This window comes from Thermobia domestica, chromosome 13, assembly GCF_964235325.1.
Source record: "Thermobia domestica chromosome 13, izTheDome1.hap1.1, whole genome shotgun sequence".
In the NCBI taxonomy this organism is placed as follows: domain Eukaryota; kingdom Metazoa; phylum Arthropoda; class Insecta; order Zygentoma; family Lepismatidae; genus Thermobia; species Thermobia domestica.
The window spans coordinates 106,758,819-106,786,748 of NC_137466.1; the positions used below are offsets into that span (position 1 = coordinate 106,758,819).

At 35.8% G+C, this 27,930-nt stretch overlaps 1 protein-coding gene across 2 annotated transcripts; it reads right to left on the minus strand.

The window, feature by feature from the left end:
- Positions 1 to 1,558: 1,558 nt before the first annotated feature.
- Positions 1,559 to 21,530, minus strand: LOC145668411 (uncharacterized). Of its 2 annotated transcripts, none has more exons than XM_081736224.1 (2): positions 21,433 to 21,530; positions 1,559 to 3,851 (listed from the first exon to the last, which is right to left on the minus strand). In XM_081736224.1, exon 2 carries the CDS (start codon positions 3,809 to 3,811, stop codon positions 2,813 to 2,815), a length of 999 nt encoding a protein of 332 aa, XP_081592350.1. In that variant the 5' UTR covers positions 3,812 to 3,851; positions 21,433 to 21,530; the 3' UTR covers positions 1,559 to 2,812. The 2 variants fall into 2 exon arrangements, with proteins under 2 accessions (XP_081592350.1, XP_081592349.1); XM_081736223.1 differs by having other exon boundaries at positions 21,120 to 21,513.
- Between the last annotated feature and the right edge of the window lie 6,400 nt (positions 21,531 to 27,930).

The following is a 27,930-nucleotide window of genomic DNA, read 5'->3' on the forward strand; positions in this document are numbered from 1 at the left end:
CAAACAGATCATTTAATTAATTATGCCTCTATAAGTAAACAATGGTAGTCTTTACCTTTAGATCTCACATCCTCAATCAAATTACTCTCCTTCTCAAGTTATTTTGAAATATTCATTGGTTATAGGAATTAACTTGTGGTACACTTCGTAACATAAACAATTTGTATTTTTGTGGTATGGGTTAGAAGCATTTTTACTAGTGGGTTCATTCACCTTAATCTCAAGTCACTATTTTGTCCCTCAATGCTAGTTTCAAAACACTTCTGGATTTTCATCCTCACTTGAGCTGAACTTCACGCCTCATAGTGACCCCTAACCTTCATCTCTAAAACTATTCTTTGGTCTTTCAAGTTATTCAACATTAGAGCGAGCTGGGTTTATATCGTACACGACAAAATGGAATTTTCTCCTCTATGAGTGGTAATATAAATACCACATTCTAAACATTTCAGAGGTCCCTCTGACTAAGCTGTTAGGGTACGTGCTTTCTTGCGTGGAAGATCCGGGTTCGATTCTCGGCGGCAGCTCATGTAGTTTGGATTTCACGTTAAGCTGTAGGTTTACATCTCATATAGCATCGCTGCTAAAAGGAACGCTAATCTGAAAATGAAATCAAATTAAAACATTTCAGAGGAATTTTGGAATTCTCTGCTAGACTTCTGCTTGGCAACGTTGATAAACTTCATGGAAGTTCATTTATTTTCAGCCTCAATCTCATTCAATCTGAAGTTCATATCACCTTATCAAGGTGCAAGATTATAACAGTCGAAGTTGGGGAGGGGGGGAGGGAGACAGAAGTAAAAAGAAAAATCATGTTCGCACCGGAATGTTTCAACTGTGAGAATTCACATTTTTGGAAATCCATAATTACTAAATTATGTAAGATTAATATTACTGGTAAGCACTAGTTCATCCATGAATTAGGTCTACATGTGAAATATATGTTAATAGTGCTATATATAAGTTACTATAATTAATTTGCAAGTTTCTGAAAATAAGTTCATTTTCTTCACTCCTGGCAAATTTTAATGACAGGGAATTTTCTTTCAAAAATGTTAAATGTTCTGAAAATTCACCCCTCATCCCTCCAGAATTTCGCATCCTGCACTTCATAACACTTAACATAACCCTTTTCTAAATTTAAAAATAATTTTAAGTATCTAACCATTAATTCCGAATATTTTTCCCTCTCAACTTCATTACATCTTTAAATCAGCATTGAAACAAACATGGATGAGTCAAGATAGTCAACTTTGGGAAAGGAACCAAACAACTTTAGATGTCACCAGTCGATAAACCACGTCGAGCTGACGCCACTGATACCATTTCCAAGATTTAAATTAGCCAACTGTGTATGTATGTAAAAAATTCGAAATTAAACTTCCTTTAATAAATTGAAAAGAGATTTTCCAAAATCTACAAAGAAATCTACATACCTCACGCAATTGGCTACTGTAAACATTAAAGCGATCCGTCTCTTATCTAAAAGATGACTCTCTATCCTCTGATGGCTGGTTACCAATAGCAAGTAGTAAAGACGTACTCATAGTTGGTCAAATGATGCTTAAGGAAAATATGTATTCTAATATAATTTGCTACGATAATATGTATGTGTTATGGACAATGATTCGGTACGTAACATAGCATTTTTTGGTGGTCAGAACTGCACGCATATTTTAATCACGCTAGACCCTAGCAATAAGAGCTAGATACACAGTTCTGATTGGTTAAAATCCGTTTCTCGTTACGTAGCTTACATATAGCAGAAATCAAACACCTGTTGCTGTCGATCCTCGTAGCCGAGCGTGCTAGCGCAATGAGTGAGTAATAATAATAGCTTTCGTCAGGGGTTCAAACCTAGCTCAAGAAAAGTTTTTTTTTTTAAATTTTCATGACACTTTTATCATTAAAATAAGATAAAATTAATGCTCATTTGTTCTTGTCCGTAATATATAATGCATAAAATGTAATTTATTTACGTTACGAAACATAGTTGAGCGAGCGGCAGCGAGCAAATTAGGTTAGAAGTCCCGCAGGACTCGTTTTGTTCCATCTTTATCCCATGACAATACCACGTGATATTACATCACACTCGAGTGGTCCAACTTCGAGTCTTACCCGCTTCCTTGTGACCAAAATGCACATTTTTTAAAGGATAGCGCTTGAAAAAAAAACATGCCTCATGTTCTTACGAAATGTAACACAGACACAATTGTATTTTTATTTTTATCAACGCACAACGTGATATTTTTCTTCTATTACTATAATACACGATACATGCACCAGAAGGTTTGGACAATCACAAACTACAACCAGTCAGAAAGTGTATTTAGTTCCTATGGCTAGGGTGCAGGGTGAAAAAGTATGCTACCTGCCCATGTATGCCATTTGTACACTTAGGCTGGAAACCAGGATGCCATCAATTATAGATGTGTTTTTTAGATTTACAACGAAGAAATGATACAGTAGGTATTTAAGAAATACAAAGTTTCAAAGAACAAAAATAGGTTAATTTCTTGCAGCAATTATTGAAGCAAGCTTTGGTGGTTGCTAAAGCTAGTTTTTTGAACTATGGATCTTATATCTAATTGTGTACATAAGTTACAAATTGTGGCCAAAAGCATTTGGTTGGCTCAAGTGTTAACACATAACATCACAGCACATTAAAGAAGAGAACAAGACAGCAAACAACATTAGTTCTCGAAGTATTAACTAGCTCAAAATCGACTATATTAACTCATTTATCTTCAAATGTTTACATTTGAAATAACAATTGTTTGTCATATTCATGGAAAAGAAATATCCGTTTATTTCATACATTGGTAATAGTAGATTTATGTAAATGATTTTCTTTTCTGGTTTGATTGGGATTAGAAATCGCAAAACAATTTCCTACTGTAGATCGCAATTCAGAATTGAAATAGAAACACAGCGATGGACTTAAAATTGTACTGGCAAGAAGTGAAATCGGACTTGCTAATATTATAAAATATTCAGTTTCATAACTGTTGTTTATCATCAAAGAAACTGGTGGAAATACCCGTTTCACATAGACAAAATATAAAGGAAGTCTACAGATAAAGCATGACAGTACAATTAACTTAACCAGCCTTGTATCTTGATTTTTAATGCTGCCATCATGTGCTTGACCACATTTTGCAGCAAAGCAACTGTAAAGCAAGTGTAAAATAAATATTATCAAGATTGAAGCAGGGAGCACAAGTTCAATAAGCAAATAATACAAATAGAGATATTTCCATTCCACAATACACATTTGTCCCTCAACTATTGTGGCATGAAGTAAATATGGTATAAAAAACGTAACACTTAACATCCAACCGACACATGTGACTACTATAGCCAATATATTTCGTATTGTATTGGGAAGTGGTTTCGTCTTTCGATCACTTATAAAGCGTGTAAAGCTAAGTATTACAAGGAAAATAATGGCTGCATTAAGAAATATGTCATAGGCAACTACTTCTACAACACACCCTAGCATTTGGAGTTGATGAGAGTTTGAAGTTAAAGAATGAGCAGCAAATGCTATGCCTAAAGCACTGCACAAATGTGCAATGGCCAAATTAACAATAAATGTATATGTTAATCCTTTAATTTTCTGGTTATAGATTGCTGCAGCTATAAGAAGCATATTTGCTATAAAAGATAGACCAGCCATTATGGGTGACATCACTTGATACACATCATAAAAAAATCCAACTGTATGAAAGTAATTTTCGTCAGACTCAGTAAATTCATCGTCAACTTCCATAAATGTTGTTATATTATGATAAAATTCGTTGATCTTCATGCTGGTAATCTTTGTTTATAGAATATGCAATCTGTAAAATCTGTAATAGAAAAAAGATAGTCAGTCATATACTAAAAGCAATATCAGTACAACATTCGTTAACACTATATAAAATTAACACGTATATACAAAACTTAAATGATTTCCTTTCACATAAGATTTAAGAATTATGATCTTTATGTCTGTGCCTTTTTATATTTGCAATAGCCTGGACTCATTTCTTGTTTTCAGAGAATGGACGTTAGGTTTTATTAACGTAAAATACCATATTCAGTTAACACACAATACATTTGAACTACCAAATAACTGAATATACTATCAAAAACTGATGAATACAAATAAAGAGCTTGATCATACCATCTTCACTTTTTATTGAAACGGAGAAACTGAAAGTTAAACATGATTTCTTTTATCAAAATCTGCTATTGCATTACGGTTAGAAAGGCCTAGCGCGGAACTCGTTGACTGCCTTTGTAACATATTTGTCAATTTTCACCACGCTTGTGATAAAATGTGACAAAACCCAAGTTTAGTTAAAGGTCGACTATTGTGATCACGGATTTAAATACTTGGCACAAATTTGTAATGTGTATTCTTTGAGTGGCCTTAAGAGATATTTGTTAGTTGGTTGTAGCCAATTATTTGAAGTCAGACAGAGGCATGCTATGAAGTAAAATATAATTTTTCCGCTTAAAATATTTCTCAAAACATTCTTTCAAGATGAGAAAGGTCTGTATAATATGAAAATGTGTCATTATTTATCTGTTAATTGTTCAATGTATATTTATTATAACTACCTATTTTGTACAAAATGAATATGCCCATTTATACGTAATGACAATGTTTAGTAATTTGCAACACTGCAGTTAAAATAAAATCGGGCAGCTCCATCTTTTGCTGTGTAGTGATAATACAATGTCTGTAGATTACCATAAATTAGCTGACTTTTGTGTTCAAAAGATTATAGTACATGATTATAGTACATAGCTTATATCCATGATACTGAAATTTACAAACAACAAAATGCGCAAATCAAATAACGACACAAAATATCAGCACATTCGTCGTGCTCATGTGTATTCATTTGCAGTTTTAGATCAATTCTGGTATGAGTAATACTCTTGAAACTTTAGTTCCACCCATATTATGGAGCTGAGTAATAATTTACAAAACTGTAAAAAAAAAAAAAAAAAAAAAAAAAAAAAAAAAAAACCTCGAAGAATAACGCATTTGTGAATATCCTCATGGAAGTGATATATGAAATATTATAAGAATAGTAATGAAATATTTATTTATGAAATACGGCCAAAATCGATAGAGTCCTTTTTGCCCAAAGAATGAACAAAATCAACATGAGTCATTTTTGAGAAAATCGTCCGGAAAAATTCACCCTCAATAATAAAGTACCTACCGTACAGTTTTTCAGAACAAATGAGTTATGTCATATTGTCATGTTATTAATGAAATATTTATTTATGAAATATGAACAAAATCGCCTGAGTCGTTTTTGAGAAAATCGTCTGAAAAAACTCATCCCCAAGAATAAACTATTCCTCGTGTAACGTGGGTACCTGTCACCACGGCATGGCGCGTCCTCAGGTTGCAGATCGTTGAGAAGACTTCTAGATATCGAGGTTAGCTGTGAATATACTGAATAAGCAGTCGCGGACAGCCGACTAGGAGGGGTCCTCCAGCTTGGGGGTTTGGGTAGGGCTAACAACCTCATCCTGTTAAAAAAAAGCACTTGTTCAGTAATATTCACAAAAGCCTCGGACAAGGACTGATAACTTGGCACGACCTCAGCCCCCCCCCCCAAAAAAAAAGACATGAAATTTGGAACATGGAATATTAGGAGTCTTTATAGGGCAGGCGCGTTAAAATCTGTAACGAGTGTGTTAGAGAAATACAGGATGGACGTAGTAGGAGTTCAGGAAGTTAGGTGGGAAGGAAATGGATCTGTGAATTCCGGAAATTTTACGTTCTTTTACGGGGAAGGAAATAAAAATCACCAGTTAGGAATAGGGTTTTTCTTTCATAAGCGTATATTACCAGCAATTAAACGGGTTGAATTTGTTACTGACAGACTTTCTTTTATTACTCTTAAGGGACGGTGGTGTGATATTATTGTTTTAAATGTGCATGCTCCAACTGAAGATAAGGATGACGATATAAAAGACAGTTTTTACGAAGAAGTGGAACGGATATTTGACCAAATCCCGCGATACCATATGAAAATTCTATTAGGGGATTTCAATGCGAAGGTAGGGCGAGAGGATATTTTCAAACCGGTTATAGGGAACGAAAGTCTGCATAAGGAAAGTAATGACAACGGTGTTAGACTCGTGAACTTTGCAACATCCAAAAACCTAATCGTGAAGAGTGCAAAATTCCCACATCGCGACGTTTATAAATACACTTGGACATCACCAGACGGGAAAACACATAATCAAATTGATCACGTTTTAGTAGATAGAAGAAGGTAATCTAGCATAATTGATGTCCGGTCGTTTAGAGGGGCTGATTGTGACACTAATCACTACCTGGTAGCAGCGATAATACGAGAGAGGTTATCGTTGAATAAAGGTAATATTCACTGTCCGAAAACGGAGAGATTCAATTTAAAGAAATTAGAAGAGAGTCAGGTAAGAGAGAAATACCAGATTGAAGTTTCGAATAGATTCTCGGCTTCAGAAGATTCGGAGCGCACTAGTGTTGAGGATAACTGGATTGAAATTAGAGATAGCATTAACATTTCAACAAAAGAAAAATTGAGACACGCGAAAATACGTAGGAACAAACCATGATTCGACCTGGAATGTATAAAACTAGCAGAGAAGAGAAAACAGGCAAAATTACGCTGGCTACAAAATCCGAATGAAACGACTACAAAAATTTCGCAGATATCAGGCGGGAAACTTCCAAAACATTTAGAACAAAGAAACGCAATTTTCTGAAAGCTAAAATTAAGGAACTTGAAGATAATAGTAAAAATAAAAACATACGATACATGTATAAGGGAATCAACGAATTTAAGAAAGGCTATCAACCTCGTGCTTATATACTGGTATTAAAGAAATCTGACGGTACAGTTCTCACTGACACGGATAGCATCTTAAATAGATGGAAAGATTTCTTTGACGATTTGCTTAACACGCAACCAAAAACTAGTGTGCGTGGAGAAAAGGAGATATACACCGCAGAACCGTATATTCCAGAACCCAACCGAATAGAAGTAGAAACCGCTATAAAGAAATTAAAGAAACACAAATCTCCGGGTGTAGATGAAATTCCGGCTGAGTTAATTTTAGCTGGAGGTGAAAAATTGTGGAACAAGATACACAAACTCATTCTTCTTATCTGGAACAAGGAAGAATTGCCACAAGAGTGGAAAGAATCAATCATTGTTTCAATTCACAAGAAAGGCGACAAAACTGACTGTAATAATTATCGAGGCATTTCTCTTCTGTCAACCTCCTATAAAATCCTTTCAAATATTCTATTAGCAAGACTGACACCATACGCAGATGAAATTATTGGAGATTATCAGTGCGGATTTAGACGAAATCGATCAACTATCGACCAAATATTTACCATTCGCCAAATACTCGAAAAAAAGTGGGAATACGGTAGCCCGGTACATCAATTATTTATCGATTTTAGAAAGGCGTACGACTCGGTTAGGAGAGAAACTTTATACAACGTTCTTACAGAACTTGGAATACCGAGAAAGCTAATTAGATTAATTAAGATATGTTTAAATGAATCCCAAAGTAAAGTCCGGGTAGGAAAATTTTTGTCCACGAGCTTTCACGTCGAAAATAGCCATTATTATTTAACTTCGTTCTGGAATACGCTATAAGGAAAATCAAAAGATAGCAACCAGGGCCTAGAGTTGAACGGTATTCACCAGATTATGGCATATACTGATGATGTAAATTTAATAGGGGATGATAGGAGAACAATAGAAAGAAATGCAGAGATCTTATTAAACGCTTGCAGGGACATGGGTTTAGAAGTAAATACCGAGAAAACTAAATAAATGGAAGTGCGTCTTGACCGGAATACAGCAAATTATGGATGCGCTAAAATACTAAATAATAGTTTTGACAAAGTGGATACTTTCAAATATCTAGGATCAATAGTAACAGAGGAAAATCATATTCACGGAGAAATTAAATGTCGACTAAAAGCAGGGAATTCGTGTTACTATTCGGTTCAAAATCTCTTGTCGTCACGAATTCTGTCGAGGAATTTGAAGCTTAAAATATACAAAACGATAATCATGCCTGTTGTTCTGTACGGCTGCGAAACATGGTCACTTACTCTGAGGGAAGAACATAGACTGAAAGTATTTGCGAACAAGATCCTGAGAAGAATATTCGGACCCAAGAAGAACGGGAATGGGGAATGGCGGAAACTTCATAACGAACTACATAATTTATATGGTTTACCCAACATTGTTAGGGTCGTCAAGTCTAGGAGGCTTAGATGGGCGGGTCATGTAGCTAGAATGGAAGAAAGTAGAGACGCTTTCAAAGTCTTGACTGGAAGACCAATTGGAAAACGACCAGTAGGAAGACCTAGGCACAGATGGGAGGACAATATTAAGATGGATCACGCAGAGATTGGAATACAAAGTAGAAACTGGATGCAATTAGCTAAGGATAGAAGTCAGTGGAGAGGTTTTGTGAACGCGGCATTGAACCTCCGGGTTCCATAGGCCATAGAGTTAGTTAGTTAGTTAATAGGGTTGTTTTTGGAAAATTGATTTATGAAGTACATGGTGTTTCAATACAACACCGACAACGTTTGGGAGGTGATTCCTGACACCAAGATAAGTCAAAAAGTATAGATCAACCTAGGTGCATAAATGCTTCCTTACGGATTTATAGGCTGCCGAACTTTAAAGGTCCATAGCTCCAAAACTATGGAACCTACGGTAGTCGGGTCAAGACTTCTCTTAGTAACTTGTACGTGCCCTATTCAAATATCCATATTTCAGAATCCTGCAGTACTTTCGCAATAATTTTTATAGAGGTAATTGGCGAATACTTCAAATTATATATCCGTAGCCAAACTCCCTCTATAAAAATTGTTGGGTGAGTACCTTAGGATTCTGAAACATGGATTTTTGGATAGCGCACATATTAGTTCCTAAGTAAAGTCTTGATCGACTATGGTAGGTGCCATAGTATTCGAGCTATGGGCCTTTAAAGTTCATGTTTCACGTTTTCGGCAGCCTGTAACTCCGAACGGAAGCATTTGTGCATCCAGCTTGGTCTATACTTTTTTGTCTTATCTTGGTGTCAGGAATCACATTCCAAACGCTGTCGGTGTTGTTTTGAAACACCCTGTGTATACAAAATCGTTATAGTTGTATTTGAGAAAAGCGTAATTTTTGAGTCTTACCCTTAAGTGAAATACCTTTATTTTTAGGGGTAATCAGAAAATTCAAAAAGTCGCACTGGAGAATCACATAAAAAACCTTAACTTTAAAATTTGGTTTAGATACGTTGAACATTATGGCCTCTATGTGACTGTACATCAGGACGAATGGACTAGCGGATGAACACAAACTGGCGAACAGACGGACAGATATAGAAAAATAACTTTTTTCGTATGAATGGACTATGAAATGTGTAAATCCGTTGAAATCTGGAATTCCATTATCTTTCACGAAAACCATAATATCTTCTCCTTTCGTAGCCTGAATGTAATAATGAAACACTCACAATACATGTATCTCTTTAGAAGACACACAACCACAAGGAATAAAATGGACAATTAAAAGTGTTTTTAAGGTACATTTCTTTATCATCTCAAGTGCACTAAAGAATTTATAAAAAGAAAGCTTTTTAACTTATTTCTAACTTTTCGGGTTTGGGAACTTGCAATATGATGTGTAATGTGATACATTAGTATAAATGCAGAGAAAAAAAATAATTTGACGTGCACATAAAGTATTAAAGAAGGCCTTGTATTGAAAGCTAGTTGTTAATTTTGATGTTCTATTTATTGATCATGGCTAGGTGACAATATAAATACTTTAATGTTTGGGATACAGAAAGCTGACAAAGAAATTGTTGATTAACGAATGAAAGTCCAAGTTGAGTAATTATTGCATGAAACACATAAGTAAAGTCACTATAGTGTGTTTCGAATTGAGAGTTCTAAACTGTTGTTCACTTACATATTTGTTACATTTAACATACAAGATGAATCCCTGATCTTAAAACGTTCTCTTAACTTATAAACTAATAGTAAGATTTTGTAGTATGCAAATATTGACGGGAGGATATTTTCATACTTTAGGATACCACCAGATTGACAGTGATACCAACATAAACTTATGTTTTTCGAATAATACTACGCACGATTAGTAACTGTGGTGCTGGACTTTTTCATTTAATGTGTATACTTGAAATATGGAAGAACCTGCTGTAATGTCATTTGAAAAAATAAATACAGTCTTGTGTTGGGAACATTTTTAATCTGGTGGTATTGCAGAATATGTTAAACAAAGTTCCATCTATAACATCGTTACAAGATTTCATGGACTTTTACCTATTAGTTCCAATGTTTCTTGGTCGTTTCAAGATAAATGGTGTATGTAATAGGTAGAACTGTCAATGAAAAGTATTTATACGAAAATATAGTCTGCGTAACAAAAGAAATAAATTATATGAAATAATACAATACATTTAGTCATGATTATTACTGCCAATTACTAATTTACTTAGTACCCACATAGCACAGAGGTCTCTAAGGAACGTCAGTCCCGGGATATCTACTTATGTCCCAGGAAGGGGTTTCCTGTGGAACATTCCTGGGCCCTTTGCGGGATAATCACAGGATGACTTGCAGATCGAAATATCGTCCTATAACAGACATATCTAATTGAAACCCAAGATAAATCTCATATAGGTATGCTTCTACAACGTTATTACAAAAATGATTTTTCCGATAATAAACCTGAACAATACTCACTTTATAACAACCAGCTTCATGAAAATGGTGTCAGTGGAAACGGAAACTGAAAAATTTCAGTATCTGGTAACACTAGCCTATCGCGTAGTTATGGTTTTCGCCGCAAGGAGAGATAACGAGTGACAATGAAGACAGGAAGGTATTTTGTATATTAGATTTTCAAGTCTATTATCTTTGTGCAACGTAATTTTAGAAAAAAGATTGATAAAGATTTACTCAGTGGCCACAGTATCAGTAAAGTAGTATTCTGATTTAAAATAAATGATCTGTGCATCAGGAAGGAATGCAATTGTGGAGCATGTGAGAGTTTATTACGAAGTTTACTGAAATTAAACATCGCAGCCAAGAGCATGACGTCTTCCACAACTGAAACAAAATATCCTCGACTTCATTTATGCATATGATGGAGCACTGTCCCATTTTTACTCAGATATCAGACACGGACTGAACAGTCGAGTACGAGATGGATTGGGCGTGTTGGTAGTGATGATGGTGAACGTTTGTGTTGGCTTCCATGTTTCTCCGACCTTACATCCTGTAATTTCTTTCTGGGAGTTGTGTCAAACACTACATGTATCGGCTATCTTTACCAACTACCATCCAGAATCTTCGTGCTCTCATTACAGAAACCATTATGCTCGTAGATAGTCCAATATTACAAAATATATGTCAAGAAGTAGGTAGAGGTGCGTCGCGTGACAAAGGGAGCACAAATTGGGTACATGTGACGTGATGTTATAAACTAAAAATAAAACAAAACTTTTTGATTTTCCGTTTCCATTGATACCACTTTCCCGTATCTGAATGTTGTTAAGCGAAATTTGTCTGGTTTTAATCGTGATGATTGTTTCTAATAACAATGTATTATTCAAAGTTTCTATTACAAGCCTGAATGTCCCACAATACATATGACGTCCTATGGACATGTTTGTTATGTGGGCTATTTGCTTTTACTATTACTATTGTAAATAATAGAAACTTGTAACTTTACTCTGTAACCCAGCTCTCTTGGGAAAGGAAGATGTAACTTGGAGTGGAAGATACGATACTGTTCTATGCAGGTATAGTTAACTAACCGTGCATCCACCAACACCCCATTCAAGTCCCGGGCAGACCCGGGTTCAATTCCCAAGGGAGAGACTCGGTCGAAAAAGTGTAAAAGCTTTTCAGACTAATTATTCTGAGTGAAGTTTTCCTCATTAACACTGGTAAATACTGGGATGGTACCTAACATAATGGTCCAGGCTGCTTCCTTCCTTCCCCATTCCTTTCTTCCTACCCACTTCCCCGGGCACGTGATCGGCAAGGGATGTCATCCGTCACACGTGACGAGTTAACCAGGCCATAAATGCTTAAAGCCCAGAAATCTAATTCTCAATTTAAATCCCGGGGTTTATCAGAGCCCAGGTGAACAATAGGTTCCGTTCTTTATAATATTAATTTTTTTAATGTTACATAAAATCTTAGCACACACGAGTGAAATACTTATACATAGTTTTGAACCAGGCTGCCAATAATCTTATAATTGTTAAAAGTTATAAGTAGATGAGAAAAAAAGTAAAATTAACTAACTATATACGGCCTATGTCGCGTTAACAAAGCTCTTCATTAGCTTTTATCCTTAGCTAACTAGATCCAGTTTATAAATTAAGTGCATTTTAAAACAAAACTGTAGATTTTATATTTCTCCTTAATTGTACGAAGCTTAAATGAGCTATGACAGAGAGCTAACTTTTACAGAAAATACTAAAACCTGAACTAACTGCCAAACTAGTGACAAGTTTGTCAATTTGCTTGTTTTAAATTTTCCAGTTCATTATATATATTTTCTTTCTTTAACTCTTTATCACCTTCAAAATCGTAATTGCTTGGTTTGGAACTTAGTGGGTCCGTTTTTACCACTGTGTGGTATGCGAACCACATGAGCTACCACCGAGCTACCGCCGACTTCAAAACCTTGGAATTATTTATCATACTATTTCAGTTCTTTTATTGCAGAGTTTATACGCCAAATTTCATATTCCTGACTTCAGGGATTCATGAGACATTTTATTCTTGGCGAAACATTGAACTTAATTTTTTCTTAGAATACCTACTTTAATAATCCTTTCTTATTTCTTGTTTTCATGACAAAAGGCGTTTATATCCAATTTTCATGTTTATAGCTGTATAGTATGACCTGGGCGCTGGTGAGAGAATCAATTTTATCCTTTTGTGTAAGTTAATAATAAATATCAGTGGTTCCCAAAAGTCATATTGCGATACACTGGTACGCCATACATAGGATGTTTCGCGAAATTTTAGAACTTAAAAATGATGAAACGTTTAATAATTAGTTAAAATCAATTGTGAGACGAAGTGTACGAGTCAACGCCTTTAGTGGCAGCAACAATGCTTAGTACTATACAAGAGTCACTAATTTATAGAAACTTATAGTCTTACGAGGGAACCTATCCAAGTGCAACTCTGACTTCGAGTCGAGACTATGATCGTTGGATACCTTGTCCCAAACGAACATAACACGAAAAGTGATACATCCTCGATCGCAACCGTTGCAGAGATATAAGCGTGAAAAGTTAGAAATTGAGCTCCATACTATACATTACAAAGTCAGCTTCCGGGTCAGATTTGTCGGAAACGGTTAGGTAAGGAACCTCAGCGAATACATATCAAATTAGTGTTGGGAGCCCACCACCTTTTGAATGAAAAAAATGTTGCGTCCGGGGCACTCGCAGGGTCCCAGGCTGGGTCCAACTCAAAATTGGCAAATGGAACCGGGGGTCAAGTAGCATATTGTATGAAAGCTATTGTTAAATAAAAGAAGATAGAACAAATCTCAACTCTCTATGATGACCCTGTGCAAACGCGCAACTGGTCAAAATGTCAATACAACCTACTAGTGCTGTTGAATTTTTGTGACATTTGCGGTTTTCGGTTTTTGAGAAAACCGATGTTCTGAAAACCGAAAACCGCAAATGCGGTTTTCAAAACCGAAACCGCAAAAGCGGTTTTCAAAACCGAAACCGCAAATGCGGTTTTCAAAACTGAAACCGAAAAAGCTCTTTTCGAAAGCGAAAGCCGCCCGAAACCGTGTTTGCGGTTTTATAAGGGATTGTCCTTTTCAAAGCAGAAACAATGTTTGCTGTTTTTAATTACACCTTTTAACAATTGCGAAAGCATCTATCGATCGAGACAAATGTATTGATTTATATGTGTTTTTTTAACTTTTTTATTTGCTCCAAGACTATTATGGTAATGTGTGCAGCACAGTGCGAAAGGGATAATTCGATGGTTGTACAAGTCACAGCTAAATTAGGGTGACAAATACTGACGTTCGATCCTTAGCTTTTTTTTTTTTTAAGTTATTTCTTTGACGACACTTTCAATGTACTTTTCGGCTGCAGGGAAGCAAACTGGACCCCACCTGATTTTCATATATGTTGTAAATTAGACCACCAGGAACACGAATCTGAAGGAATTTTGACATTCCGAATTTCGGAACTCGAGATATTCAAACATCAAGTGAAAACGGAAGCAAACTAGACCCCAACTGATTTTTATATATTTTGTAAACTAAACCACGAGAAACACGAATCTGAAGGAATTTTAACATTCCGAATTTCGGAACTCGAGATATTCGAACATAAAGTAACCAGGAAGCAAAAAGGACACTATTTGATTTTTATATATTTTGTAAACTGGACCAAAATTAGCAATTATCTGAACGAATTTTGACATTCCGATTTCCCGATCTCGAGATACTAGAACTTATACAGTAGTTTTATGTAATATGTATAAAAGTAACGAAGAAAGTTCTGTCGCTTTTTGACCTATCACTTAGAGCATAGATATGTCACCAAAGACGTACCTGGAAGATCAAAAATAGTACCCATCAGTATCAATGACCTTCTGCCAACGTTCGGGATGGGCATGGATTCCTTCGCGGTAGAACTTGGTTTACCGTGAAGCGAAGAAGGTATCAAGTGCATTTAGCACCTCTACTACGGAGTTGAACTGGAGTCCTCTAAAGTGAGTGTCCAAGGAAAGGAACAGGTGATAACCGGACGGTATAATGTCCGGACAGTATGGCGGATGCAATAGTGTTTCCCATTTAAGGTGTAGGATGGTGTTCCAGCTCATTCTAGCTATGTGGGGCATAGCGTTGTCCCGTAATGGGGGAACCCCTTAGCGATTGAGAAGTGTTGTCTCCAGGGTTTTGAGTTTTTCTTGAACACGGCTCAACTGCTGACAGTAGACAGTTGCATTGATGTTCTTCTCTGATCGCCCGGTAGCAGTTCCCGATGCACGATGTCGTGAGCAGTCCACCAAACACACAGGAGGACTTTCTGGCCCGGAAACAAATCATCTGGGACACATAGACCCAACTTGTAGTGCTTCCCAAATTGATGGAGGTGCTGGCGAATGGTTTCTCGACTAACATTGAATGTTAGCACCAGTTCCTCACATGTCTGTTCGGCTCAATTGCTACCTGAAGATCCTCATTTTGTACATGTGTTGGTCTTCCGGCACGTGTGGTGCGTCTTTCGTGAGTGTTTCGTCACCGTTCTTAAACTTGCTAAACCACCCTTGCACTGTCTGCGTAATCACGACACCCTCACCAAAGGCCTGAGATATTTTCCGCCCCGCTACAGTGGCGTTTGATCCAAGTTGGAACTCGTACAGCATACACGCCCATATGACGCTCTGTGGAGGTTCCATATTCACTCCGTCCTTACATACGTTTACGTTGTAACTGAACTTCCACAACCAGGTAGAATGTCGGATATACCCACACCAACAACTGACCTTCGCCTTATCTCCATTCGCATTAAACTCACGGTATGAGGATCAATTTTACACAGAATTCCACAAAAAGCGACAGCACTTTCTTGGTTACCTTTATATATATCTCAGGACATAATATGTTTCGTATAGAGAATATTGTGTTTTTTTCATATAGCGTCTATATTAAACTTTAAGTTTTAATATCTCGAGTTCCGGAGGTCGGAATGTCAAAACGCCTTCAGATTCGTGTTCTTCGTGATCTAGTTTACAAAATATATAAAAATCAGGGGAGGTCCAATTCGCTTCCCTGCATCCTACTTTTCAAACGAAACAGTTTTCCAGAGTGTACATTTTGCTTCAAACTGAGTTCTGCCCTGGCTAAGAAACGTAAATTCGCTTCTATAAGAGTCTTTAAAGTTACACTTGAAATTGTCGTTCGGCATTCTTGTAGCTTGTGAAGGTATGAATAATTCAAGTATGTTTGTTACAACATCTACAAACGAATATTCATTCGTATAGAACCTCCAATACATTACATAGAAAACACATGAACTATACAAAGAAAACCCTTGTGCATTAGAGCAGATCTCTTATTAGCAAATGATTCTGCACACGCGCACTGCTCAGATAGCCCAGAGCTTAAGCCTGAGCGCGAGTCCAAATTTAACTCAATCGCGATTGAGATTGTCAAAGGTGTAGCGGTTTACGTTGAATATACCATACCAACACTTTATCAACTAAGTCCTCTTAGATTTTTCTCCAATCCCAAAAAGCGAGTGATTTTTCGTGATTAAGATATGTTTAAGCGGGGGACGAATATATAACCTGAAAATCGGGTGGTACCCGCTAAAATAGGGTAATAAGCCAACACTCAATAGAAATAAGGTATATCCCTATTTAAGATCACTACACATGCAACTCATGAAATTCAATTTGAAATATCATCCACTTAGACTGACATCTTTTATATTATTATTGCTCTTTCCCCATATTTTTAAAAATAGTACTGCCACTCTTTCTTTTGTTAACAAAAAGGCACCACCTCCCTTTCTTAATATATAACAAAGAGAAAAGAAAGAAAGAAAATCTCTATCGCAATACACAATTTTATTGTTGATTTGTTGCCACTCCGATAAATGTGAATGTTGTGGTTTCGCATGTGTCGACTGGCTTCTTATCGCAAGTCCCAGACACCTGCAATAGTTTATACTAGACGGAAACACCGATCATATTTTATTCTGTATCTTTTTACTTCCCAATAACGATAGCCGTGCCTCTTTGAGAAATTGCAACTTATTTTTTTTTTATTCTGCCAATTGTAAAAGTATAGAATTTCCCTACACTTTAGGACATTTTAAGAAAAAATACCTTCTTTTCCTTCTGCAAATTTTGATCATTTTTCCCTAAGCCGCCGAGGGAAATTTCCCTCCATCTGGCAACTGAGAGCCGGTGTGGGAAAAGATTCTTTGCTGTTTTCTCGTCGTTACTTGATATTAGTGCTGTAGAATTTTTGTGACATTTGCGGATTTCGGTTTTTCAGAAAACCGATTTTCTGAAAACCGAAAACCGCAAATGCGGTTTTCAAAACCGAAACCGCAAAAGCGGTTTTCGAAACCGAAACCGCAAAAGCGGTTTTCAAAACCGAAACCGCAAATGCGGTTTTCAAAACCGAAACCGCAAATGCGGTTTTCAGAACCCCCGGTTCCATTTGCCAATTTTGAGTTGGACCCCGCCTGGGACCCTGCGAGGGCCCCGGGGGCAATATTTCTTTCATTCAAAAGGTGGTGGGCTCCCAACACTAATTTGATATGTATTCGCTGAGGTTCCTTACCTGACCGTTTCCGACAAATCTGACCCGGAAGCTGACTTTGTAATGTATAGTATGGAGCTCAATTTCTAACTTTTCACGCTTATATCTCTGCAACGGTTGCGATCGAGGATGTATCACTTTTCGTGTTATGTTCTTTTGGGACAAGGTATCCAACGACCATAGTCTCGACTCGAAGTCAGAGTTGCACTTGGATAGGTTCCCTCGTTAGAGACTATTATGATTTATATTAGTAATCAAAATCAAACAAGTATGTCGCGATATTGTATTTAAGAAAGTGGGTCGTGAGTTAAAAAAGGTTGAGAACCATTGGTATAGATAAATATTTACTTTTTTAATTTTGCTGTTTCATCAGCCATGCACTGAAACCAGTTGGGTTATATGAATTGTGAATAAAGTTGTCCACAAGATTGACCTGGCAGACATGTCACATTAATAAAAGCGTGCCAGAGCAGAAGGAAAACAAGTCACATTAACAACGTTAAAGGAAACAGACAAATTTTGTACGGAATACTTAATAACAAGGAAACTTTCACATTGTTTTACCTTATAACAGGGTATTAACAATATTTGGATAAGAATCTTTCCAGCTCTGAAAGAAGTTTCAGCTGCAGATCTTATACATGAAATAATATATGCAAAAAGACCAGAAGTGGACTTGATTTACTGATGCACAAGCGGCCCATATATGCATGTAACTTTTTAATGCATCTTCTAAAGTTACTATAAGTATAAAAAGTATCCAATATTGTTAATGAAATAGCTTATTTCCATTTACGAGCTCAAAATTACCTGATAAATGTAATTTTCTGTTTTAACTCAGTCGTAGTGGTAAGAGCGTATTTTGAGGTAAAGACCCCGATTTGTCGTGTAAGAGGCATCACCTACGTAAATAAATGTTTTAACTTTAATTGTTAATAAAGAATGAATTTCTATGACAGCGTTTTTATCAAACGCTTTTCAAGTCGAGACCACTTTTATTAGTCTTCCACTCGTCCAACCTTTCATACAAGCCCACAATTAAAGGACTACTGATTATGCTACCTTCGCACGGTCACTGTATGGACTATCCTATTCTTGTTTCCTTCCAGCGAAAATTTATATATACTGTATATACAGTACACTTATATTTTTAAGATGGTTTTAATGGATATTCTCGTAATTTTATAATGGTACTAATGGAAGAAAGCACACATTATTTTTTTACAAAATAATTTACAGCTAACAGAAATATCTCTTAATAATGCATATATAAATAGTATTAGAATTTGCATAATCTTTATCTTATTACATTTTATATTATATTTATAATCTATAGTTTTCTTTTTTTGAAATTATGAACTATAGTGTGTGATACGAAATCCACTTAAATTTTACTTTTCCTTTCTTTTTGGACTAATCTTCAACCTAAGAGAGCCACAAAGACAGGCCTCGGGAATCTCAGTTTGTAGAGTTGAGTTTAACGTCTCTTGCGGCAGCGAGGCTATGTCAGATGTGATTAATGTGGAATCCGAGCCACTGAACTCCCGCCAGGAATCTAACCAAGTTCTCCCACGCCAACGGTGCATATGCTAACTGCTTAGCCATGAAGGAGCTCAATCTCAGTTTGTGAGCGAATGAGAAAGAGGAAAGTGATATAAAGAGATGGATTGGCTACCTATCCTTCTAACACAATATTTTAACACTTTGATTTGAAATAATGAGTGTATCAAAGACAATTGAACTTAATCTGTTTTTAAGAATATAGGACTTGAGTAAGATAAGTAGGTAATTAGGCTTATTTGAACGTGATTGTGTTTTTATAGTGACATAGTAAAAGTCTATTGCTTTCCTCCATGTAACAGAAAGGTTCTAAATGAGCATACCCTCATGGCATTATTTTCACTGTAACTATTCATAAGCTTCAAGGTAGGAAATTTATTGATTTCTTTTTTAAGTCTCACACTTTATTTTTGGTAATTAAGAGAGAACAAACTCTACCTAGATTCGAACTTATGGCTACGTTCATCATGTAATACATGCTTCTCATTATAATATTCAGGAACTAAAATTTTGCTCAATATTATTAATCAGTGATTTTTTCCCAATCCTTCTCGAAAGCCTTCAGTAGCCTTTAGTGGAGTACTAGTTGCCTCCCAACCAGGAAGCGAAATGCTGAGGGGACGGGGGGAATTTCCCCCCACCAAAAATTTTATGCTTGCATTTCCCTCCCAGCTTAATATAAAAATATAAGTCTGATGAAAATCTGCAGACAAACAATTTTAAATGCATGCCTGCTGAAAAAAAGTATTTTAGTTGTAACGATATGAAGACCTTTATCCTCTGGCGTAGACTTGCAGTTATCCAAAAGCAAATAAAAGTTCATTAGCTCTCTTCATGTACAATGTTTGTCCGATGCCGACGACCGGTCGGAGGAGAGTCAATGAGGTTGGTTGAAGCTGACAGTTTTCTTATTGACACGTTTCTTTTTCCCTATTTTTTCTACAGTTGTTTCCTTTAGATGAAAAAAACAGTTGCAAAATTACTAATATAGTACAGTGGCAGTGCGCTCACATCCAGTGCGAGACATTGATATGCAATTTTTCACATGTTCCAAATGGTGAAATATTGTAAAAAGTTATTATATATTTAGTATAAGTATCAAATTTTGTTGTTGTTTCATGTTGCAGTTCAAGATTTCTAGCTTCATTTTTGCTTTAATTCTGCATCCTTTCTACAGAGCTAATTAAGAGTAATTTTCCGTTTTATCAACCACTGGAAAGGAAATGTTAGTTTGAGTTGGACGTCACTTTCTGCCGCCAAGGCTATATTAAACGTGGATCTCCATTTTAAGGCAAATTAAAACCATCGTAATGTACACATTTCATGTCTACGAAGAAATAAATACTTAGCGAAGAAACGGAAATTTCATAAATAATAAAAACTATACTCTGACTCTACAGCTTATGGAGATCTATGACTAGCCAGATGGAGCGCATCAAATTCGTAGGTCTAATGCTTGGTTAGCACATTGGTTCTCAGGCGCCATTATTTCTGACTTCTAGATCTCATACCGGTATTTTCGTGAATGCAGTCCTCCATATGATGGTAAACACAAGTACAAACACGACTGTACGCACCGAAGTGTATATTAAACAGGGGCGGATCCAGGGGGGCGGTCGGGGCGATCGTCGCCCCAGAATAAGAAAACTTTATTTTTATATATAAATAAAACCCATCCCTTAGTTTGAAGTCCTTAAAAGTAGCTCTAACTAGCAGTATTACAACCCACTACCCCCCAGAAGTTCGTCCTGGATCCGCCCCTGATATTAAATGCAGTAGATAACTATACAAACTTAGGTTAAATGAATAAATAACATTATTAAAGTATTTTAAATAATAATAATAATAATAATAATAATAATAATAATAATAATAATAATAATAATAATAATAATAATAATAATAAGAGAATATTTCAACTTTTTGGATCCCCCACTTCATTTGTGAAGCACAGTGAGGCATTAGTGTGGATCACTGAACTTCTTCCCCCCACCATTTTCAAACGATTTCGCACCCTGCTCCGAACACATGTAATAAGCAATTTCATAAAAATAATTTATACCTCGAAGACTTAATGCATCTTTCTCATCGAAGAAATTTTCGTTAAAGAATTACTAATTATAATATCAATAACAAATCCAGTGAAATGAAGAAGTAATCGCTTACCTTGTATTTTTGCCAAAGCTGAAGACAACAAAAATCTTAAAGAATATGTGAACTGAATTAGATCACGTTGTATTATAGATATATTAACGCAAGGAAGTGAAACTTAGAATATCTTTTGACGTGGTTGTGACATAGCGTTTAATCACATGCTGCGTATTCTTTATTCGCTTATCGTAGATTTAATAACAAACAAAATGAAATTAATCTTTATAAAGAATGACGCAACGAACTCATGCCAGTGTCCGTAATGGCGAAACTGATTTTAATAAATTATATTTTACTAAAAAGTACTGACAATACTTCACAACTTCACCTTGCCAAAGATAATGGAAGAAATATATATTTCCAAACTAGAATTTTAGAATAGAACACTGCTTCGTCAAAGTCCTGAAGAGTGTGAATGTATCTAAGTATTTCATTTATGATTTCATAGTCAAAGCTAACCTTGATAACCTAAGATAACCTCTCGAAATAAAGTTCTCTTTAAGTTTTTTTTTTCCTTTTAAACAAGAGATCATCATGTTATGCGCTCTGTAAGATATATATTAATAATTAATTTTATTTCAGGGATCTTTAAAATTCAAACACAGTAACATGGAGACAGTGGCGCCTCCTGAGGGAAGTTACATCGGGTGTACACTCCACATCAAAAAAATTGCGGCAGCTAACGCCCTGCAGTTAGGCCACCCAATATACACTTTCTTATCCCACAACCCCGTCAGGTAAAGAGACCACTTCTCTCTCTCCTTCTTTTCTTCTCTTCCATACTAAAATTAACTAACGACATGAGCGCAATTCTATTTCAAACTACACATGTATTAGTTTCGATAAAATAAAATAATAAAACCGAGATGAAAGAAGATTCATAAATTGTTGTAGGGAGAAACTGAAACACACACAATGAAAAATTGAAACCAATGGATATCTATTACACAGAGATTCAGAAATGAGGCAGAGAGAGAGAGAGAGGGGGAGAGAAAGAGAGAGAGAGAGGGAGAGAAAGAGAGATTGAGAGAAGAGAAGAGAAGAAGGAAACGGAAAGGGAGAACAGATAAAAATGTGAAATTCAAACATAGTAAGAAAAAAACCTAACATTCTAAATCTCCGTCTCTAGAAATCCAACAGTAATATGGAAATAACTTTTGTTTTTACATATGTTTTCAAAACTATTCGAATATATAGAGGATACTTTAAACACTCATTAAGTCACTTTCATAAAGGATAGCATACTCAATTTCCAGTAGAATTGTAGATCTCCGAGACACATCTAGCATAATGTCAAACGTTTAACACACATGCTTTGTTTCCACGTGGTTCGATTGCAAACTCCGTATTGTTAATTGAACATACTGCTCCAAAATACATTCTAATAAACCCAGTAGGTAGCGTTGGTCATTTCCTCCATTTCAGACTACTAATGCAAACTGAAAAAAAAAGAAAAGGAAAGGAAAGAAAAAGAGAAAATTGAATGAGTGCTATTTTACTGCTAAATTTTAGAAATACCCTATATTAAAAGTCCAAACTGTATTGTAATGAAAAGTAACAAATGTTCGAAAGGAAAAGCTTATGTTTCTCATAGATGTAGCATGTTTCAAATTTCAACGTGAATAAAACACATTGAATTATAGGATGGAAACAAATTTTGTGTCGAACTAGCATAAATGAAATTTTGTCTTCAAATAACCTTAGAGAAAAATGAAATGAAATCTTTGAGTTTTACGTTCCCCGATTATGCCGGTTAGGCTAAAGGAGACAGTGATGATGAGTAATGAGTGAAATGGTGGAATGAAGAAAGTGGGAGGAAACGAGAGAACCCCGAGGAAACCCATGCACACACGTTCTTTGTCCACCATAAGTTCACTTGGCGGGGGCTGGGATCGAACCCGGGACCCCAAGTACCAGAGGTGAACGCTCTACCAACTAAGGCAATATTAGTTGACGACGAATTTTCCTCTGATCCTTGATTGTTACCTGAAGCTATGGCCAAGCAATTTGTAGCTGTTTATCATAAAGATGAAATTGACGTGAATGATGATAATGATACTTTTATGGGCAGTCAATTTTATAGTGATCAAATATTTTTTCTACTAAACAGGTTCTTGATGTTATTAAAAATTTAAATGTTAAAGCTTCTGTAGGTCTTGATCAAATCCCGATTTTTATAATTAAAGGTATATCTGAAATAATTGCACCAATTTTGACATTGTTTAATTGGAGTTTAGCATCTCATTTTTTATGCAAATGTATGGAAAACTGTTGTTGTAACTCCAATTCCGAAAACTGATGGAAGGTCCGTAACTGATTATAGACCTATCTCTATTCTTGATGTAATACCTAAAATTTTTGATCAACTTATTTACAATTATCTTTATAATTCCGTTGAACATTGTATTATTTCTGAACGGTATAGTTTTATGAAGGGTAAATCAACTGAACTAAATTTGAATAAATTTTTGACATCGGTTTCTCCTGTTGTTCATAATCGTGGTCAAGTCGATACAATCTATTTTGGCATTGCTAAAGCTTTTGACTAAATATTTCATTATATTCTTCTTAATAAACTTGATTTTTTTGAAATTCCTAAATCTTTGATATTTTGGTTTGCTTCCTACTTCCTTGATCGTAAATTTGTAGTTAGATATATGGGTTGCAAGTAGAGATGCAAGGGCTCGGAAAAAAACCGTCTTTTTTGGAAAAAACTCGGTTTTTTCTGCTTCGCTTTTTTGCTTGGGAAATTTTGGGCTTTTCTGAAAATTCTGCTTTAATTGATAAACCAGGTTTTGTTTCGCTTCTCTACAACACAAAAAGTCATTTAATTAGTGGTTGATGCCGATAATAATATAAAACCTCGAAAATAAACCATGAATTTCGAAAAGATATTTCAAACAGTTTTACTTCTCAACATATTTACATTATGAATTCCAAAGGATTAACCAATGTATATAATAAGATTTTTTTTAACCTCCTACATACAAAAGTAAGCAGGGTTGGCAAGAGCCATGGTTGTTTTTGAATATGCCAAAAACCCGTTTTTTTGGGGGGAGTTTAAACTAGGCTTTTTTGGTTTAAACCAGTTTTTTTGGGTTTAGATATTTTGCTTTATGTATTTATATTACATATTGACAGAAATAAGTTTGTTTCGCCTTGGTGTTATTATACAACAACGGAGTTATGCTGGAAGAGGTAACATAAGCTTAAAGAAGTCCGGTCAGTAAATTTCTTAAATTGAGAAACTCCCGCCCTAGCCATCGGGAAAATCCCATCATTACTCTAAATGTAAAACAATAACGGAAAAAATCCTGTTATTGCTTTGCATGTAAAATTTAAAGGTCAACGTATCATAATCAGTACGCTTAAGGTTACTGTGCCCACCTCCTTGTCCGAGCACTTCGCCTTTTCGCCACCAGATGCTCACTTTTTCATTTAGCAATCACTGCTGGCACCTCTACTGGGAAGAACTGAAAGATCGTACCGCTCAGTTTGAATGTGTCCAGGATATCCACACTTGAAGTGGGCGGGGAGAGGAATCCAACAGTTGTTTTTTTCCTTCGTGCACCTGCAGTCAGTCAGAGTCTATTTTTACAAGCCGTGTTGTTCAGCCGCAGGGCAAAATCTCAACCATTGACGGGTAACAGAAATCTTTTCTTTTTGCAGGTAGGAATAGAGTTTTTGTACGAAAAACGTGAATTAGGTTGCAGAGAACGTCATTCGCATCGCGTTGACAAATTTTGTTTCGTCCGTTTATCACATGAAGTTCTTTTCTTTTTTTTTTCGATTATTACCAGGATATGAGATAAAAAACCTAAATGGGTCTTTGTATACAGAAAACAAACAATACCAATATTGTCTTACATATCAGTATTATATGATTTTCTTTTTCCTGAAGTGTATGGTGCTTGAAAAATGGACAGAATGAATTTTGATTTTTCTATTTGTCCCTATCCTTCTGAGTAGAGAGAATGCTGTGGCGCAACTAAAGGGGCTGCAGAGCCCGCAACATTGAGAAGCCCATTTCAGTTTCGAAGTTAAACTTTATAATGTTAGGATGTTAAAAATTATGTGATGTTCCAACTATATCTCATTTTTACCTGTGAAGACGGTAACACCTGAGCGATTATTTAGTAAATTAAATGCCAACAAAACTTATACTGACCAGCGAAAACATTATGACCACTCGCTACTTTTCGAACGAAATCATTGTGCAGAGATAAGAGCTACAAGGCATAACACAAACGCGCGCCAAACGTGACAAGAATCTCACTCGATTAGTCAGTGTGGTGCTTGTGCCTTGAATGGGGAAGGACGACGATATATCAGGGTGAGTAAATGGCTGGGAGCTTCATTTCGGAAACAGCGCGACTTGTCGAGTTTTCGCGATCTGCCGTGCTTATGTATTTCAAAGGTGGGAAAAGGACAGTGAAACCAGCATCGAACCAAAGAACAAAAAGTGGGGCGACTACACCTCATTAAAAATGTCGGATGTCGTAGACTCTCGAGGTTGGTTCAGCAGAATAAACGAAAACTATAGCACAATAATAATAATAATAATAATAATAATAATAATAATAATAATAATAATAATAATAATAATAATAATAATAATGTGCATTTTTTTCCATCTGAGCAAGTTGTGACTCACTAGATAGAACATAGAAAGTCAAAACTGTTCTCTGTAAATTTTACGTGACTCATGGACGTGGATAGAGGGTGTCCGTTTAACATTTTTGCGGGGAGGCCCATTCGTCCTTACTTACGCTACTGAGAGGTAAGGTAAAATAATAACACCAATATATATATAAACTCCTGGCGCAACAGTCCCTTGTGATCTGAGTCTGCAGCGGGCTTATGTTAGTGGTCAGCACAACTACACCCAACGTAGCCGGCTGTCTAGATTGAAGTCCGCTATCTTTTAGTTTCCCAACTTTTCTCTCGATGTTTGGTCAACACAGCAATGTTTGAGTGTCACACCGGGAATTAAACCCTGGACGACGCACACCGTATCACTTTCGCTAATCTTTTGGTAAAATTCAGGTTAGGGTGGTACTGAATTATTTTTGGAATATGCCATTTCTCATAAGGTAAAGTTCAAAAGTATTGTGACATAATTAAAAAGCTCATTATCAACCACGTATTCTTGTCTCTAATATCACTAAAAGTTTTCGAGATATGTGTCAAAAATGGTTGAAACACTTGAAGTTAGTTTAGTAACTTGAAAAAGATAGTGGCCTTATACATACATAATTGCTCCAATTTTTATTTTTATTCTTCTTTCTCGTAAAGAAATACAAAATCATAATTTCAACCATTTTGGTACATTTTTCATAATTTGAAGGGCGAACAACCGGTTTCTTTCCTTACGTTTTGAACTTGGGATTTATATTCTTCTTGTCACTTATCGTGAAAGTCATATAGTGACATGGGTCCCAAAGCTAGAATATATTATGCGACAGAGGTAATGACAATTTCATCTCTCAAGATCTATTAAATTTGACATTTATTGAACGATAGCGGTTTTATAATAGGAATAAATTTTTCGCAATAAGTGCATATAGTGGTCGTAAGAAATGACAAAAGCCACCATTGACCTTTATAGTTTGACTGATGCTTTTTCGATCATGTTCTTCCCCTTAAATTTTGTAAAGGACAGTATCATTTTAATTATCTTGGCCTAATTTCCTAAAGCCTCTCATTCGTACGCTAAAAGAAAGATTTCTATTTTTTATGTATAAGAATTCAGGGAATGCAAATTTATTCAAAATTCGTTTACAATTAAAGTCGGCTAAACAGATATTCCTTCGAGATTTCTGTATTTTGAAAACAAATTCACGATTTCAGTTCTTTGTCTTTACTTGTTTCCATGTTTTTTTTATATCAATACTGTATGATCAATTCCAAGAATTATTTTAGTTCCCCGGTAAATCCATTTATAACAAGCTCCAAATACTGCTACAATTTTAATGTGGTTTCAGGAGAATCTGCATATCTCATCCTTTTGTTACTCTCTATATATTCATCTACTATGTAAACAAACATCAGTGAAATAAAGAGGCTGAGAGCTAACACGTGCTCCGTGACGAACGTTGTCATTCTTTTTACTGATATATCTAGAGAGTCTAGTGTTGCCACGAGACAAGACGAGATTTCTGGCTGTGTCGTCTCGTCTATAGAGCGTCCCACTCTTAGATTGCAGTACAGAGTAAATGGAGCGCGCTGTTGCCACATTTCTTCCGCCGTATGTTTTCTTTCTAAGAAAGAACAAGAAAGACAGAGTGATGAGTCTGTAAATAAATCCTTCTTAAATTCATATATTTTCAACTCTTTTGTCATTCCAATCGCGCAAATTCATTTAGAACGGCGAATTGGAGGGTACGAAATAACAGTCTAACAATTGTGTGTTAGAAGTTTTATTTATTTTTTTTTTTAATGATGGTTTATAAATCGTTGCAATAAAATTTTGATGGAAGCAATACGAAATCGAGAGAACATATGAAACGAATAGAAAACATATGATTGAAATAAATGGCAAGCTAAACAGTTCCACACACAAATTCCCTGTACCGATTGTGCGGCAAACTAAGGAATAGCAATCGGTAAGATACTGCTACTGAATTTGGATAAGAGTGAAAACTGGAGTAGGGTGATAGTGATAAGTGACGAGAAAATGTGACGTACGGGAACGCTCATTCGTCTGTGTAAGCAAAATATCCGCTAATCCAATTCCGTTTGTCAAACAAGTTACATCATAAAGTATATTGTGAAGGCGGCTTCTCCCCACTTCTGATGTTTTAAGACTCCATCATAAAGGACGTGC

Coding starts and splice junctions, on each gene's coding strand:
- LOC145668411 (XM_081736224.1), bottom strand. CDS start 3,811: ATGAAGATCAACGAATTTTATCATAATATAACAACATTTATGGAAGTT.